The sequence below is a fragment of the Petromyzon marinus genome, chromosome 3 (assembly GCF_048934315.1).
Source record: "Petromyzon marinus isolate PM22_M1 ecotype Great Lakes invasive population chromosome 3, UKy_Petmar_22M1.pri1.0, whole genome shotgun sequence".
NCBI lineage: Eukaryota > Metazoa > Chordata > Hyperoartia > Petromyzontiformes > Petromyzontidae > Petromyzon > Petromyzon marinus.
This window is the reverse complement of record NC_133669.1, coordinates 16918240-16937864: the sequence shown is the minus strand read 5'-3', so window position 1 is coordinate 16937864 and position 19625 is coordinate 16918240. Positions and strand designations below refer to the sequence as shown.

At 41.2% G+C, this 19625-nt stretch overlaps 1 protein-coding gene across 14 annotated transcripts in view; it reads left to right on the top strand.

Moving 5' to 3' along the window:
* LOC116955618 (MYND-type zinc finger-containing chromatin reader ZMYND8-like) overlaps positions 1-19625 on the top strand; it is a 60127-nt gene that overhangs the window by 24713 nt on the left and 15789 nt on the right. For all 14 annotated transcript variants that reach the window (XM_032976838.2, XM_032976849.2, XM_032976829.2 and 11 more), the window contains 8 exons: positions 822-1030; positions 1194-1400; positions 4892-5005; positions 9067-9159; positions 13461-13548; positions 14812-14867; positions 15699-15776; positions 17078-17193. In XM_032976838.2, the coding sequence (XP_032832729.1) occupies positions 822-1030; positions 1194-1400; positions 4892-5005; positions 9067-9159; positions 13461-13548; positions 14812-14867; positions 15699-15776; positions 17078-17193 (961 nt within the window). The remainder of the gene's footprint in view (positions 1-821; positions 1031-1193; positions 1401-4891; positions 5006-9066; positions 9160-13460; positions 13549-14811; positions 14868-15698; positions 15777-17077; positions 17194-19625) is intronic.

Here is a 19625-nt window from a genome sequence, read left to right as displayed (position 1 = left end):
AATCGATTCTTGGATCGAATTGTAACCTATGCAATTCACGAAATGTGGCATGTTGAATCGTTCCTCCCCCAGCAATTAGTGTTGCTGTTTTTAAAGTGTGTGTGTGGAAAATCAAAAGTGTGGATGGAAACTTGTTGACACGGGATGAAAAGTGGTCAAGTAGTCCCAAGAGATGAGGAACTTGCTGTGAAGAGGCAGGCCGAGTGTAGATTACTCGAGATGGAGTAAAGTGAACTTTCCTTGACACGGCTGTGACCAATCTATTGTTGGACCTCTTGTTACTACGAATTGAGGTGGATAATTTGGTCGTGTTAAAATCCCAGACATCTTCGATGTAGCCCTTTTCTAGGGCTTATTAACATGAGTATTACGGGGTGGGAAATGGCTGCGTTATAGATGGACTCACCTTTGCCGCATGAATATGGAATTTTCATCACTCGCTTTGGAGACCTGGTGTTCTACTTGGCTTGAATAGTTACTTTGGTCTGCAGGATGTTAACGAGATGCAATGCATCATGCAGTGTTCAAGTGTTTACCCAGGCTCTCCACGTTTTCAATTGGCATCATTCCTCTGCTTCCACTTGGCCACATTGTCACCAGTCTTTTCTTCCCAGCTCTCACTCGATTTTAAGTTCTCCAGTGTCTTTGTTCGAGGTCAGGAGATGAGTGTCACTACACGGTCGATTGAGCAGGGCACCACTTTGAGTTTTCTTTTAGTCACGGTGATGGGGGCTCTTTGATCTAATGTGATATATCTATGTTGAACTTCTTTCGCATCGTACGTAGTCAACTGTGCTAATCAGAGGTGGGGTGGTGTGCAGCCTCAAGCCCACACAACTCGGAGGGGGACATGGTGCTGCTGCATTCCGGGGAGCCAGGCACAGCCGAACGGGTACCGCAAAAGCGCCGGCTTCCGAGCCCTCAGCCTCCGTCCAACGGACACCACGCAACCCGCGATACCTCTCCCGCATCCTCGCCCTCCCCCGGCAAGAAGAAAAAGAGGCCCAACACCCCGCTGGGCAAGGAGCAGGTGGGAGAGGACCCCTGTGTGTGTGCGTGTGATCATTTTCTGTGTCTTTGTGTATGTGTGGACTTTGTGTTGTTTTTTTAAATAACTCGTCATCAATACCACAGGTTCCTTGGTCCTCTCGATCATATATTTACATGTCTGCTGCCTGTAATTATTTGTTTAGATGCCGGTGGCACGCGGACCGTTCTACCAGCCCTCCTCTGACACGGCGCCGGCGGTGCCGCAGGACGGACGCAACGATTTCTATTGTTGGGTTTGCCACCGCGAAGGCCAGGTGCTTTGCTGCGAACTCTGTCCACGTGTCTATCACGCCAAGTGTCTCAAACTCGCCGCGGAGCCTGAGGGAGACTGGTTCTGCCCTGAATGTGAGGTGAGCCATCGCCCGTTATCAGTGTATATAATACAACTGTTTGAGTTTTCAAAATGCCATTCAGATTATCACTCCAGAATAAAAAAGTCGTATGGGAAAACATCGCCTAACACGCGGGCTACGTTCCTGGAAAATGCTGTGTTTGGGCAAAACCGCGTTCAACAAATAATAGACCTAATGGGAAAATAGGGTTGTTCCTGGTTCCGAATATTCTCTCCCTATCTCTTTGTTTTGCTAATTTTATGTGATTTCCTCCCTAGTTATTGTACTAAAAAGATGCTGAGTTGCTCTCCATTTCTTGTGTGTTTGCACACTTTATTTTTCAATTTCACCTGAAGCCCAACGCTCACCATTGACATTGACACTTGAACGTTAATGATTCGCTTTCTAGGCATCCATATGACTGATGTCCTAAACGAGTGGACAGCTAGATGAATGGGGCATCGTGTGAACATTTGCGTTGTGTGTGAGTGTGGCGAGTACATATATGTTATATTATCCACACGAGAAAAAAACTTTACTTAAAGCTTTCGTGACTGCAGGAATTCATATTCTTTGGGTCTTTCGGTAAAGTCACGTAGATAGGTATGTCAATAAAAAAAGAGGGACGATATCGTCATCTTTGAGCCGACAAGGGCAATGCCACGGTCATCATGGACAAAACCACATACAATAACAAAATTCAGGACCTACTTAATGATGGCAGCTTTACAAATATTAAAAGAGATCCCACCAACAGCCTCGTTACAAAAAACAACAATATCACTGATTCGACTTATTTAATCGAACAAACCAAGCGGTTTTCCTTAAAACCCTCTGCTGCTAGACCACCCAGATTGTATGGCTTACCAAATATCAATAAAAAAGGTCCACCCCTTCGTCCTATCATCTCCACCATTGACTCGCTCGCCTACAAACTGGCCCGATTTCTGTCTGAGACCTTACAACCATTCACTGGTAAGACCGCCTCAGCTGTACTTAACTCGGCTCACTTGGTATCATGAATTAGGGACATCTCACTATCTCCAGGTGATTTGCTCCTTAGTTTCGATGTAGTCTTTTTGTTTACCAAAGCTCCTGTGCCTGACACCATTGCAATCATTGAAGATTTGGCCCAACAAGAACTGAATGCTGATGTACTGGCCCTGGTGAGACACTGCCTCACCAACACATACTTCACCTGGAATGGAACATTCTACAAACAAGTTGAAGGCACCCCAATGGGTTCTCCCTTATCTCCGGTTGTAGCCAATGTTTCCTGGAAAGATTTGAGACAGACGCCATACAGGCATCCACTCTCCATCCGTCCCTGTGGAAGAGGTACATAGATGACACGTTCGTCATCTGGCCACATGGCCGACCAGCTCTGAACCAATTCCTCAACCACATCAATTCCATACACCTAGGCAACAAATTCACGATCGAGGTCGAAAAGGATGGCAAGCTACCATTCTTGGATGTTTTAATCGAAAAGAGACCAGATGGCTTAATGGGCCACTGTCTACAGGAAAGCAACCCATACCGATGCATACTTCAAACCTGACTCCCACCACCATCCATCCCAGAAGAATTCCCTCATAAAAACTCAACACCATAGAGCTTGATGCATCTCCTACCATCATCACATAGCCAGTGAACTGGAATACGTACAACAAGCTCTCAAGACGAATTGATATTCAGACTACACAGTCCGTAAAGCTATCACCCCAACCGTTGGGAAAGAACCATCTGAGGACCCAATCAAAATTATCACCTTGCCATACATAGGGGTCACCAAAAAGATTTCGAAAATCATAAGCAAACAAAATCCATTTTTGATTTAACAGTACGTAAAATTTGCAATCTGATCCCATCTGTGAAGGATGCGATCCCTGACATGCAATACAATGGCGTCTACAAACTAAGCTGTGTTTGCGGCAATAGTTACATTGGGGAAACTAAGCGACATGTCTCGGACCGTGTTCCTGAGCATAAGACAGATCTGAAACACGGTAGGACCAATACCTCGGTCATGGCTGATCCTTGTTTTAATGCGGTTGGCTCGCACGAAATTGATTTCTTTAAGACGAAGGTACTTGGCAAGCCCACTGGCTATCAACAAAGATTCATTCATGAAGCCATCCATATATACAGAAACAATTTTAACCGAGAGGATGGGTACAAACTCAGCAATCTCTGGAAGGATGTTATCAACCGGTTTAAGTCATAACTGGCTGTAATGTTTCAATGTTAGTACTGTCCGTAGCGCACCAGTTTTTTTTATCCCTCACATTAACATAACCTCCGCTCAATATGCCGAGGCCCACCGTTTTTTAATCCCTCGCATTAACATAAGCTCCTCCGCTCGTACTCCCCCAGGGTTCTTGTGCCCCGCCCACTCCGTTCTGACACTTGGGCTACGCCCATTTTAAACCTTTATAAACAGTTTACCTTTAGAGGCTAACCCCTATTTTTTCTCCATCTGATGACGACCGCTTGTGTAGCGATCAAAACGTAGTAGTTTTTGTATTTTTTTAACCTATCTACGTGACTTTACCGAAAAACCCAAAGAATGAGAAAAAAACTTACACAAAAAAGCATACGTGGTAAATGAATTATTCTCAGTCAATTCATCCACACCACAGTACCTTTGAACAAATGCAGCACTCATCTCTCGCAAGCCTGTCTAACAACTATCATAGCAACGTTAATCAGTGTATCGCCGAAACATCACCACCATGTTATGGATAACAGACCTCTTAAAGTAAACCGTGTATCACCGAAACATGTGTTCAATAAAACTTCGTTCAGTGAGGTTTTCGTGTACAACAATCCAAAATCTACACGCAAAATTCCATTTACCAAATCTATTATTTGCTTTTTTTAAGTGTACATGACCTGACCTGGAGAGTGGGGGCAGTATTGTTTTTTTAAAGGTTAACATTGAATGCCAACGCATGAGCTTTACCTGTTGTATGTATGTTGAACTTCATTCGCACTGTGTAGCCAACCGTGCTGTTCACATAGAGGTCACTTGGGTTGCCAGTTGGTAATCTTTACTTGGAAATTAACTCGGGACACGGGGTGGGAAGAGGTGGCATTCTATTCCTAACTTGAGAACCAAAATGCGTCATAGAAAGATTTGGAAGGCCCTTTGTTTATATCCCTGTCAGGGGTTGACTCAGTCCATCATCGTCCCTCCATGTTGGTCAAGTGCATGCTATACTACGTTGTAAATGTTTGCCATTGATTTTTTCTTTGTAATTACCCCTTGCCATAGAAACATGGAATTTCCACCTGGCTGAGGGTATTCATTGGAGATGTGCCAGCCAGTGTTTGTTTTGTGCAACTTTGTAAATACTTATATAGTGCATCTGGCCAAATGACAGTATGCTTGACCATTAATTGACTTATATTTTCTTTTGTTAATTTACATACCTTCCTTCAAACCACCATGTCTGCAAGACATTCTCAGTTTAATGTTATCTTTGATTCTGTCTCGTCCGTTGCAGAAAGTAACAGTGGCAGAGTGCATAGAGACGCAGAGCAAAGCGATGTCCATGCTCACAACGGACCAGCTCAGCTACCTGCTCAAGTTTGCCCTGCAGAGGATGAAACACACAGGGGTGAGTACCATCCCTAAAAGGTCATCATATTGCACTTGTGAAATGTTTCAATAATCAACGTTGACATTCGTGACCTGCAATGGTTGCAGCACAATTTTCTGTTGCATAGCGTGTAGTTGACCAATTGGACATTATTTCTCCTATTGTAGGCAACCAAGATGTACACTTTCAATCAAATCGGAGGTCACATGACTACGCAAGGTAGTGTGCTGTTGACCAGTAATTCATGAAACAATTTTGAACTGTTTTCATTTGCTCGACAGAACTCTTCAGCTGTGCTATTGCCATTGTTTGTACAGGACATGCATTGCCGGTGACAATTTCCAACAACGATTGCCCTAAAATGTTCCAAAAGGGTCATGGCCTTCAGTCTTGTTCCATGTTCTGTGCTGGGCCAATTAATGTGAGAACCGCAGCGTTGGGTGATTGTTTGGCAGCCAGGCAGGCAAGGGGCATGAGAAGAGGAATGTGCATTGTGTGGCTTCTCCACAACGTGATGTGTAATCGAATTGTAGCCACTGAACTCACGGCTGGATTTTTATTTTATTAAATCAAGTCCATTTTACATTAGGGCAGTCCTCGACGTACACACGGGTTCCTTTCCTGAAACCCATTCGTAAGTCGAACGGTTCGTAAGTCGGAACACAATGTACTGTATTTTAAATGCACATACGGTCAGGAAAGCATTGTTAAACTCAAAGAAAAATAAATTTTGGACATTTGCATGTAATACTATAATTAATACTCTGTAGTCAATAAAACATAAAATAAAGTAACATTAATAAAAAAAATCAGGTTTATTTTCACAACTTGAGTCCTGATGCTGGCTTGCTTGTCGGAAGGGCATAATGAGTCCCCACAATGGCATAATGAGTCCCCACAATTGTGCGCACACAAAAAATAATGACAACGATCCCCCCCCCCCGCCCCACATAACCTTAACAGACTGTTGGGTCAAGTGCTGTTAGCTAGCAGCGCTTATGAGGGCTGGCACAGCCACCTCCCCAGTTGCGATGTTTGCACTGGAGCTATTCACTTTTAAATCTAGATTTAAAACTAATTTCTTTTGGACAGATTTTTGTGTTTATTTAATTGTCCTTCTCCTGCACCTCCGATTAGTGTGGTTGGCGACGTACATTGCGAAATAAGTTCTACATACATACTAATTTGAGGCTAAGTTGACCTAGGGGAGGCCTAGGACACTTTCAGATAATCGTCACTGGTGTTGGTTGTGAGTGAGAATTGAATTCAGGTCGCTGGGTTGATAGCACAGTGCTGACCATTGCACTACTACTCGCATTTTCAAGTCTGTTAAAACTATAACTATCTCGTGGAAGCTAGTTCGTAAGTGCGGATGTTCGTAAGTCAGTCGGGTGTTCATAAATCGAGGACTGTCCATAAATACTGGGGATGCAACGATTCACCTCTCATCACCACCAATGCGATTTGATGCAGTTCAAGATTCTAATCTTGTTTTGTCTTGCTGTCTTGCACTGCCTTGTTTGTGTTGTCTCTTGTTCTGTCTCGTTCAATGTGCTAATGTAAACACTATACAAATTAATTTCCATCATTTGTAAATAATAGTTTCTTTATACGCACTATTTAATGCATGCATCATTAACGTATATAAAATGCTTACAATGAAAAGCATTTACCAATGCTACTGTATTTTAAAACATTGGAAATCTGCACAACTGTATGAAATACGTCTGTGTGTAAGATGGTAATTGTTATAGTTCAGAATTGAATATTTGAAACACGACTTTGCAAGCAATCCTCACCTCTTCATACTCTTAACTCGAGCAAAATGTGTTTGGGTGCATGCAGGCATAATGACGTGTCCAAGGCTGTAACTGGTAAAAAAAAACTGTTTTACTTGATAATTTTTCCCCAAAAATAAGTTACTTAAGATTTGCAAATACAGCACAGGGGGCCATGTGTATTCTCTTATTTGAAAGCAGGAATAACATGCATTGTCACTCCAGAGTGCATTAAGTTGACAGGGTAATGTTTTATATTGCGTTGAACGAAACTTGGCCATTGCCATGAAAGGATAGCATTATGTGCAAGCATTTAGGGGGCTTGCTGTGTAGTCGGCCTGACAGGGTCGTAATCACTCATCCCATTTACTTGTTAATGTTTAACATGTCATTTCTTTTTTTACACGAGCAGGTCATTTTGTGCTGCTGTCTTCAATTAAATGAAAAACTGACGATAAATTAACTACTGGCTGTCATTGTGAAACTGTCTGCTTGCTCCTGCTATAAGCCAGTTGTGTAACGCTTTCCGTTTATCCCCCCGTGCTTCAACAAATTGTATTGATTCAGGGTCACGATTTGATTCAACAATTGAGTCTTTCGTGTATTGATTTCACTGTCGTGCTTATATAGTTGCTTGATTTGTCTGTTGCTTGCCTGGTTTTGTGTTGTAATAACTACAAATGTATGTCTCGCATGTGTTTTTTTATGTTATTTGAGTAAATTATGAATCAATCGGTAGATGCATGTATTGCAATCTTTTAATCAGTCTAATCAATGAATTGTTGCATGTTTAGTGAAGACTGACTTTAAATTAACAACCGTCTGTGGTCGTGCTCTCAGGCAGTCTCTGCGAGTGACATTAAAGCTGTGAGCAGGTTATTATTCCACCAGTCGAGATAATGGTCCAGATTGTCATCTTGACAACATCTGTAAAACATTTCCTTGGCCGTTGGAGACAGGGGCACATTTCCACCAAAGTCATAAAGAAAATGAATATTTGCCAACACGTAAATTATGCCCCATCGTCATGTAAACACAACTGGTCATCGCCAACATTTTGGAGTACTTTGACTAATTCATTTTTAGGAAACTGCTTTCAGGCTAAGCTGTAAAAATCTACACTGTTCTAGTAAGGGATGTTTTTCGTTGAGCACATTTTAATTGTAATATACCTTATAAGAGCCTAAGTCGACATAAGTGTGGTTAAATAAGGTGTATATACATATGAACCTGAAAACCTTAATGTGTGGATACAGGTATCCCTCAATTTACGAATGTTCGGTTTCACGAAATTCTCGTTAACGCAATTGACATATTATGGACACTTTTTGATTAACGAAATCGAATTTCTGCATTAACGAAATTTCATACGGCCACGTGCCATGACATTAAATAAGATGCACCGGGAGGCTCCGTCATCCATCTGCGACAGTGTTCACGATATCCCTACAGTGCAATAGTAACGCCTCCAAATCACCTTTCTAGTCATTCCAACATGCAGCTCTTTAGTGAGTTGCCTGAAAAGGGTATTTCCAATTAATTCATTATTCAACCTTTTTTTGTATTGTGAAAAGTGATATACTGTAGGTGTTTATTTTTAGGTTAGGAGTAAAATTGGAATGACTGTCCGAAACACGTCCCTAATTTATAGTATTAAATTAATGGGAAAAGCTATTCCCATTTATAAATCTCGTTTTACGTGATTTTTTTAAGAACGTACGTATCGAGGGATACTTGTATTTGGTTTTAAGATTGTAGGCAGCAGGGTGCTGTAATGTTTATGATGGTTTAATTTACAAAATTTCAGCATCTTTATACGATCACTGGAAAGCGCACAATTCCTCAAATGCATTTTTTTAATTTTACTTTTAGCTTTATCTGACCCTGCTGTTTGAGTGCCCCACTCGGTTATATAGTTGCACGTTAGATCCTTGGTTGTGTATCGACTTAGTTTGGAATCTCTTCATGGGTCAATACATTTTGTATTTGTTGTAAGTCAACAGTGGTTATCTTATTTGAGAGATACATTTCCCACCATGGGAACTTGGAATTTCCACCACTGCTTCAGGGCCACCAAAAAAATTTGCTCCACTCCTTTCCTCAAACAAATTATTTCTTGATGCTGCCTTGGCAGTGGTGCACGAGAGCAATTCAACATCACATTTGTCCTTTTCTCATTTGATCAAGGAAGATGCTTTGGCCTTTAGCTTTGTGACCTTATGCCTGGGAAGATAGGGCTGTATTGTTATGTTATTAACAAGTGTTATGTCATCACTTTTGTGTCATATGTTCTATGAACAGACGGAGCCATTTCAGAAACCCGTCTCTCTGGAGCAGCATCCTGACTACACTGAGTATATCTTCAACCCCATGGATCTGAGCACGCTAGAACGGGTGAGGCCAGAATGGGCGAGGCAGCGTGTTTCAGCCGACCTTGCATTATTCATAGCTCCTTTGAAACACTGCGGGGTGTGGCAGTATTTCCACGTCAGGAATGTAATGGCAACAGCCCTACAGCTGCCAACCTGTTCTACTAAACAAACAAAATACATTCTGTGCTTAAATTTGTATAAAGTAAATGCTGGTGGATTAATGTTTGGAGGTTAATTCCCATTGGGAGGTTCTGTATGTCACTATTAAACTACACACTTTTCTTTAGACCTGTTTTTTGTGTTTAGTTTTTTGTCCTTCCCTCACACCTGATTAGTGTACGGCTGGCTTCGTACGGTGCGAAATAAGTTCAATATAATACAGTACACTTAATATTTGTTCATTGACTCCTATGCGTTGGCTGATTGTGACCTGTGCCCTTTTTTGTTCTTGGGCTGGTTGAAAAACATCGTCAACATCGATGTAAATAGAATGGCAGAATAACATTGTTTTGCTGATTCATGACTTCCCACAATTTCAGGTGATGAAGTATGAAACTTATTTAACTTTGCCCCCCACTGCGTTATTTTAAGGCAGGTTCTAGTTGGTATTTTTCCATGTTTTGTGCTTAACAGAATTTTTAGAAAAAAATAATTGATATTTGGAGTGTATTTGTTTCTTTAGCCACAATTTATCTGAGAGTTAATTTATCATTATTTCTGGTAACTCTGTGTTTCCCGTGCGCGGTGGTATTTGCTCTTTGTTATTGTTTCTGCATCGTGAACTTAACATTTAATAAACACTTAATTTCAGTCACTTTAAAGCAATGTTGGAATCTCCAAATCAAAATAAAATACGTAAATTTTCTGTGACCACCGTTCTAGATGCATTATCGCCATTGTCATATAGTGGTGCTCAATCATTTATAATTTTCACATCCAGTTATCTCCCATCTTCCAACTTTTTATTCACCAAGCTTGTGTGTGAAGATAATTGGTTGGGGGTGGGAACCATACTATCATTATCAGTAGGGTGCTGGATTGCGATATTTAGCCACTTCCCTTGATGAGTGTTGGGCATGTGGGAGAAAACCTAAATATCCAGATAAACCACGCATATGAGGGAATAACTCAAAGCTCTGCAAAGATAAATTCAAGAATCCAATGTTTTATTTCCATCTTCTGCCCACCTTACAGCCCTAGCCTAAAACACATTGTATTCCCAGGGTGACTCCTATTCAACAACTCCTAACCTGTTCCTAGCTTTGACTAACTTCCTAGGTTTGACTTGATCAGATTGCAAGGTAATTTGGTCACCAAAGTTCTGTGTTTGGTGATGTCTAGTTAGGCGAATTATTTCCAGGCAGGTGTAGAGTTAAATTTTGATTTAAAGCTTTCGTGACTGCAGCAATTCATATTCTTAGCTCTTTCGGTAAAGTCACGTTGAAGGGAAACAATAAAATAATAAAATATATATAAAACAATACAAATTCTCACGACGTTTCAACCATAACACAAACGGTCATCATCAGGTGTGTCGGTTTGCATAAATGTATTTATTTTTAAACGGTGTATTTATTTAAAAACCGTCAGCGCCACGCGCAGCGATTTGGCAGTTTATTTAGAAGGACTAGTCCATCTATGTTCTGAAAAGAGGAGGGGGGAGACAAAAAATTAATGTATGCTGTCTGAAAGCCACTGTAAGCGTGAACAATCAATTAAGACCTGAAATGGTTTATCAAATCTTTCCAATGATTTCTAAGCCAGAATCCATCTTCTCGGTTGAAATTGTCTCTGTGCTTGTATATGTGGATAGCCTCATGAACGAATCTCTCATGGTAGCCAGATGGCTTACAAAGAACCTCTGTCTTGGAAAAGTCAATGTCATGTGAGCCTACTGAATTATAACAATGATGTGCCATGGCCGAGGTGTTGATCCTACCGTGTTTAAGGTCTGCTTTGTGTTCACGAATGCGGTCCGAGACATGGCGTTTGGTTTCTCCAATGTAACTACTACCACGGAGGCAACTTAGTTTGTAGACACCAGGGTACTGTATGTCCAGAATCACATCTTTTACAAACGGAACCAGATCACGGATTTTATGTAATGTGTTGAAACGGGCCTGGATCTTGTGTTTATTCAAGATTTTGGAGTTCTTTTTTGTGATCCCCGCAATGTTGGGTAAAGTGATGGTTTTGAAAGGCTCCTCAAGAGGGTCCTTCTTCATGGTTTGAGTGATAGCTCTGCGGATTGTATAGTCGGAGTAACCATTAGCCTTAAGAGCTTGGTATACGTGCTTGAGTTCACTGCCTATGTGTTCCTGGTCGGATATGCATTGGTTCAATGAGCCACTCTGTCTACAGGAAAGCTACCCATACGGATGCTTATCTGAAATCGAATTCCCACCACCATCACAGAAGAACTCTCTCATCAAGATTGTATCATAGAGCCCAATGCATATCCGACCAGGAACACATAGGCAGTGAACTCAAGCACGTTACACCAAGCTCTTAAGGCTAATGGTTACTCCGACTATACAATCCGCAAAGCTATCACTCAAACCATGAAGAAGGGCCCTCTTGAGGAGCCTTTCAAAACCATCACTTTACCCTACATTGCGGGGATCACAAAAAAGATCTCCAAAATCTTGAATAAACACAAGATCCAGGTCCGTTTCAACACATTACATAAAATCCGTGATCTGGTTCCATCTGTAAAAGATGTGATTCCGGACATACAGTACCCTGGTGTCTACAAACTAAGTTGCCTCTGTGGTAGTAGTTACATTGGAGAAACCAAACGCCATGTCTCGGACCGCATTCGTGAACACAAAGCAGACCTTAAACACGGTAGGACCAACACCTCGGCCGTGGCAGATCATTGTTATAATTTAGTAGACTCACATGACATTGACTTTTCCAAGACAGAGGTTCTTTGTAAGGCATCTGGCTACCATGAGAGATTCGTTCATGAGGCTATCCACATATACAAGCACAGAGACAATTTCAACCGAGAAGATGGATTCTGGCTTAGCAATCATTGGAAAGATTTGATAAACCATTTCAGGTCTTAATTGATTGTTCACGCTTACAGTGGCTTTCAGACAGCATACATTAATTTTTCGTTTCCCCCCTCCTCTTTTCAGAACATAGATGGACTAGTCCTTCTAAATAAACTGCCAAATCGCTGCGCGTGACGCTGACGGGTTTTAAATAAAAAAATAAATACACCGTTTAAAAATAAATACATTTATGCAAACCGACACACCTGATGACGACCGTTTGTGTTATGGTCGAAACGTGAGAATTTTTATTGTTTTATATATATATTTTATTGTTTCCCTTCAACGTGACTTTACCGAAAGAGCTAAGAATAGGTGTAGAGTTGCGCTTTGTTTGTATTTAGTGTGCACCGCATGAAATTCTAATTTCCAGCTCGTTTGGTGCCCACTGTGGCGATAGATATTGACCACTGTGCAGTGTCAGCAGGTGTGTGCTGATGTTGGAAATGTTGTTTTACGTCCCAGTAGCACATATTCAAGCAGGTTTCTATTTGTGTCTTTACGTGCAATAATTATTTTTTCAGTTGAATCCCCTAACTGAATAAATGCTCTGCTAATGGACTGGCTTTTACAGACGTAATTTTTTTACAATCGATTTCATTACAAAGTAATTTTTGCAGTATGTGTTGAAGAGATACATTTTTAGTGTCTATACCCTCATCAACAGTGTTTCTTACAAAGTTAATCTGAATGTGCATGCACTAGGGCGGCATGGTGTTACTTATCATCTGGGTGTTTAGCCAGGTGGTGGTGGCGTTTAACACACCTTTAATCCAACACTGGAGGCGAGGATTGGTGGGATCACACATGTTGTAAAGCTCCCTTTCCGTGGGTGTCGAGGTGCCATATGCTGGCTCGGCAAGAAAAGGCAGTATAGAAAGTGGAGTAATGGCCATCTGTAAACATCTGTATGGGGATATATTGTTGCCCGTGTGCAAGTGGTGGTTTCTTCCAGGCGCGCTGCTTTTCTCCCACACGTATAGACATTAATTTGCTGAACATGGCTTCAAACGAAACCCCGACGTGACAGGACCCTCCTGAAAAATAATCCTAAAACTCGGTGTGGCTTTTCTGGATGAATGAATACAATTTCAAATTAAGTTATGAACATTGTTTCATGGATGCTGTTGAATTTAAACCAGAATATGGCAAAATAACACAACTGTCACGTTAAATCGGATGCTTATTTTGAGCCACCAATTCCTTTGCTTATGTGTTGAAGATATGAATTCCACATTAAGATGGAATTGATTTCTTTTTACAGAACATAAAAAAGAAAATATATGGCTGCACGGAAGCATTCCTTGCAGATTGCAAATGGATCCTTCATAACTGCATCATCTATAATGGAGGTAAGTGTACAAGGCATCCCGTGCAAAGGAAGTTGCGACTCGTATAATGGCATCATTGGCCTGTTGTAAAGTCTTAAATAAGTGCACCAACGCAATCCATTAGAAGGACCATATTAGCAAAATAACCTGCAATATAATGATACACCATTCAGGTTTGTAAATGAGTACATTTCCAAACTTGCTTTTTTACTGTGGTTTTCTTTCCTTTGTAAACAGAACGCTTGGTGGGGGGGTCACACACTGTAACCCGTGATAGAGTACACTTTCATTGTGATAAGCGAGTGGTCCAGATAAGCCTGGTGTGGGTGGATGCCTGCTAAGTGGTAGTCTCTGGATAATCTGTGTGTGTGTAAGGAAACAGTAGATTTGTGTTGGCCACAGACTTGGTTGTAATTATGTTATCCATTACAATAGTGCCACGTAGATCGTACACATTTGCATCTCATATTGGTCGTGTTCTTCTGTATCGATGATAAAAGCTTCCAAATATAAACGGTTATTTTTAAATACAAGTACAATGTACTGCAGACTTAAACACATCAATTAGTAAATACACTCTTAACATTGCTAGATTGCCAACAATGACTATTTTTGCGGAACTAGCTTATCTATGACAAGTACACACAAAGATAAGCCTTCAATGGAGTGTTGCTTTGACTATACACTATTTTTTACATTGGACACAACAACACAGGTCTCAGTGTTTAAATCAACATCAAAATAGCAATAACATGGATGTATGTGCTCAAAAACTAACTTTAAGTATCTAGCGAAGGCTGCAACTACATACAATGCCACTATTTGGCAGAGGTTCACTGTTGTAATCCTGCTGCTGCTCTGTTCAATACTGTAAAGTTTCACAGTGGGCATTAAAAATCATGTGCCGGTGTCATGGTCCAAATTTGCCAAAAAAGTGTGAATAGTTATCCGCAAATGACTCAATTGGAATCTAGATTAGCAATCGTCACCCGCGACTGCTTTAACTTGGCAGGACCGTTCGGAAAAAGATTCACGAGGCTTTTGGTGAGGCTTTCCTGGGTAAACAAACCTAATAATAAATATGTAATAACATACTTCATTAGTGGTCTAAGACTGGAATAGAGAACCATTTGAATGTTTAATGAACAAAGCAAAATAATAATTGGGAGTCATTGGCTGCATATTGTTTTTCCAGGGAAGTATTATGCCTTTCTATGTCCAAGGACACTATCTGTTTTCACATTAATGGGCATTTCAAGTGACAATTGAATTCTTATTTTTCAGCCAATCATAAGCTGACCACCACTGCAAAAATGATCATCAAAATCTGTGAACATGAGGTGAGGCTGGAGTCTCAAGGATATCAACCACTTACACAGCATTTGGGTTATAAAAATGCCTGAAATCCCTCGTGTATAACTCCTTTAAAAATTAATGTGTCAACAAACTTATGATTTCCTTTTTACTATATACTAGAATGTGGGTGAAATATGCTACAGTATTTACACGGATTCTCAAACATGCTTAATAGGCATGCACTGATTCATTGATTTATTTGTGGTGCTTAAACTCTCGGTACACGCATCGAACTGTGCATATAAGAATTGGTTTTAGAGTTCATGAAAACTGCAACCGATACATTTAGACCGAGGGGTGAATGCGACGTTACAATACATAGAAAAAAACGTGAAAGAGTACAAACCAAACGGTACAGACGAGACAAAGAAGCGATTGTTGCATCTTAATTGAGCCATCAATCTTGATTTGAAGCTTTCGTGACTGCAGGAATCCTCCATACTCTTTGGTTCTTTCGGTCAAGTCACGTAGATAGGAAATTAATAGATCACGACGTTTCGATGGCAACACAAGCGACTGTCATCAAACCTAGTAAATATCTGTAATCATAGGAGAGGGTGACTTGTTATATGCGTACAAGTAGGTTTTTTTGTCGTGTAGATGCGAAGACAGACGATATTGTACTGTGTACACGTGGGGGGGGGGGGGGGTAGAGGTATCATATGAACGCCTACATACACAAATAAGATTTTTCGAATTGACCTTTTCTTAAAAGTCTGAGACCTCAGTGGATACTTTTATTTATTTGATACAGACTTGCACAACTATAAATGTAATAATTATTCCCTGCTTTGTGTACCGTCTTGTGTGTGCAGATGAACGAAATAGAAGTGTGTCCTGAGTGCTACCTCTCCTCATGCCAAAAGCGAGACAACTGGTTTTGCGAGCCATGTGTACGTTGACGGTTTCTCATGCACTTTACTACCCATGCCACCCCCCTCCCTTGGTGGCACAGAAAGAGATGCATTGCTTCCTGCACCTCCGATTTAGCACGGTCGGCTACGTACAGTGCGAAAGAAGTTCAACGTGCAATGCATATATTTGCAAGTTGCTGCCTCCTTGTACAAATCCGTTGTGATATGGGGAAGCCTGCGGACCCTTTAAGATGAGAATTTGCAGTGCGCACATGTTTTGGGCATTTAAAGAGGAATATGGCATGTGACTAGCAATTAAATTAATCAGTAAAAAAATGCAGATCGTAGGAGTGTAGCCATGTTTTTTCTAAAACCCCAAACGGAGAAAATCATCACAGGTTCATAATTTTGGAGATTTAATATTCAAGTAGAAAAAATGCTAAAATCCTTTCTAAAACTACATCACGTCAACAATGTGTGCGACAAACGTAAAGTAAATAAAATAACTAGAACAAGTTCTGTATCTCTTTTTTGTCCCTTAATATCTGTTGGTGTCTCTCCATGTGTCTCGATTTCCGTTTATCTTTGCATCTGTCTTTTTGCATCTCCATCTCTCCCTCTGGATCTCCGGGTAAACAGCTCAGTGCTGCCAACCACTGTGCAACAGCTATACCCCATACACGTTTTGAATGAAAAACACGGCTGACGTTACGTTATGCTTTTGCAATGCCCAGTTTGCCACGTAGTGTATGAGGAAGGAACTGCATGTTTGTAGAACAATGTACCGTAGATTAGTATCAATCTTGAGCAGTCCCGCCAGATTGTGAAAATCAATAAAATACCCTGAGTACATTAACATGAATGGTGAGCCTTTCATAGCTCATCGGATTCTTCCAGGAAAAATAAAGATTCTACAAATTTTGATTCTGCACAAACAAGATAACTGATAGGCCACCAGAGGCACTTCCATTCTCAGTGGTACAAAATAATTATTTTTCATTTAAATCGAGACCCTGAATTGAGATCATTTATCTAATCGTCGGGACTGAATCCATCGATCCACCATTAATTGGAAGGCTGCAAGTTCATATGCTTTTTTTTCCTCCTCGGCCTTTGATCCATCTGCGGTTGATTAAAATGAGCACCATTTTTATGGAAATCAGCTGCAGTCATACTTGGGAGAAACTGCCGTCCGCCATAGGAATGTGGAATTTCCACCACTTAGGGTCGAAAGAAGATTAGCACCATCCCACGCTCATTGAGCAGGAGAGACTCAAGAGTTTGAGTTTATATCGAGGCTTCGGCGTGTAAATTGGCATGTCGATGTTGTTGGCTCACAGAGCATCCCGCACCCATTGGTTTGGGCCAAGCTCAAGGGCTTTCCGTTCTGGCCAGCCAAGGCCCTGCGCGAGCGGGATGGACAAGTGGATGTGCGCTTCTTTGGCCAGCATGACCGGTAAGTCTCTGCAAGTGTCATCCTCAGCCATAATCTGTCCACTGCTGGATGAAGCTGTTCCCAAGCCATCACCGTCTCTCAGTCCTGCAGTGCAACAAGTGTTGTACTGTGCAAAAACTAAAGCATGATTTAATTTATAATCAAACAGCTTCATACCCAGTAGGTATTTAACAATTAATTGATATACAATGATACTTGGGGTGTATTCATCCAAAAGCATGCATGGTAATTGGCAAATTATGTTTCATGCAAAGTTTATGTTCATGTTACCTTCATCCAGGTTAGAGAAGAATCTGTTCTTAAATTGAATTGAGAAAATTGTAGTGCCTGACCATAGGAAGGAGGGAGAGTGCAATTTTTCCAAGCCTAGCACCAAGGTGGGTTCCCCAGTTTGTCCGATTTAAAGGTTAGTATTTTGTGAATGAGATGACAAAAGACTTCAAAACCCAGGTCAAGCAAGTTATTATAAGCTCTCTGGTGACATCACTTCGACCTTCCTACTGTAGAATACACTTTAATAAAATGTTACAGTGACCTTGCGAGAGTGATTATGGAATGTTTGACCATTATTTTAAATACATTTCTGAATAAAACTAGCTTGAAACCCATTTTAGTCAGCCCAAGGACACAGCTTAGCAAGTAAGATTCTAACACTTCACCCTCCACCCACCCTGTCTTCAGTGAATCATCACTATTTGCCTGATTTCTGCAGCCTCATTTATATCGAATTTGTTTCTCAAGAATCGACGATGCTATTGCAACATTGTTTTAAGTATCAAAAATTGCCGTTTCTATCAGATCGCTCTGGAACTGCTTGTGGCCAGTTTCTGGAGGAGCATATATTGTGCAGTCTAATGTTCAGTTCGCTTTGTTGATATACTGTACATGTAAACAACGGATGAGATCACAGCTTGCAAGTGACCTGTTCTTTCGAATGCTCTTGTAGCAGAATTGTTTATGCAAGCAATGATGCAGAATTTTTTTCATCCAAATGGCAACATACACTTCAGTATGTTACTGCACAATAAAAGCATGAGATAGATACCTTGAAGGATGGCATATGGCATCTCTTGAACATGTTAAATTAAGCAATCAGACATCAGCATCCCCACAGGCAAAAATAACCTGTCATACATGGTCGTCGTCCATTCAAGCACTATGCAGGCTCAAACACACTTAGCATTCGAGACCTGACGAAATCAGGGGCATTACAGGTGGCTTGGTCATAATAGGCCACGGGGGCTTGGTGAGCGGCAGTGGTTAATGCAGAGAAATACGATTATGCTCCCAAATCTATGCTTCCCACCTTCACTTTTGGAGTTTGGTTAAATAATCCCCAAGACCCACAAGGTATGGGGGGAGGCTCTCAGCCAACAGCAGTGGATTGACAAAAGGGGCTGTCCATGTATTACAAATCACCTGCATAAAAGTTTATGCTGCAGTACAGAATTTACAACAGGAGTGCCTTATACGCTGTGATCAATAAACATGTATTGTATATGAACGTATTGGCGATACACTGGTGCATTGGTATAAAAAAAGCATTTTTTGCAATTATTTAGTTTCCGGCGATTTGCAACCCCGGTCAGAGTCTTGAGGGGTGTGTCAAATTTCAGTTTTCGTGATTTCGAAGCATTTGGAAGATTAATGTTATGAGCAGCTGAACATGAAGCTTCACAGTCTGTTGCTACATAGCACCCAGGCTGATGACAATTGGATCCGTGTTTTGACTCGTGCCCGAGACAGATCTGACTAGTGCCCTAGACTTGGTCGGATGGTTCCTAACCCTAAAGCATTCATAAGAAGTACGACAATCCCAACGCTTTACTTGCCGTACTATCCATCGGCGGTCCAAGACGACGAAGATGATGATGCTCCAGTCCCACCTAAGGCTTGTAAGGCAGGCTTTCTAAGAAAGTTGCTGCTGTTGCTCCGGGCGCTCGCCCTCCTGGTCTGCCCAAAAAATTGGGTAGCCCGGAACCAAATCATCGGTCAATGTTGACATTTTTAGCAAGTCTCAGTAGACTTAATAAACCTTCGAATTGCATCAGACTTGGCGACAGCGTCAATTAAAGACTGATAAACAGATTTTCTGATTAAAATTTAGATTTTGGACCGTTGTATGAAGACTGGAGTGTTATGGTGCACTGGTGTACGGCCAAGACGTCCATATGCTGCTGCTACATATGTCTCACCAAATGAATGATTATTAATAAGCAATAATAATACTTTACAGACCTTTGTCAATCCTTTGCTGGACGAAAGCCTCCCCCACACCGTGTCGGTCGTGGGGGTTGTTTGACCATACGTCACCATGCTGGTTGGTGAAGGGTGAGAGCATAGACATTGGAGCATAGTACATACAGTACAACATTGCATCTTTCTGCACTGCCCTCTGCTGACAACAAAGCCCTGCAGGAGCCTACAACAAA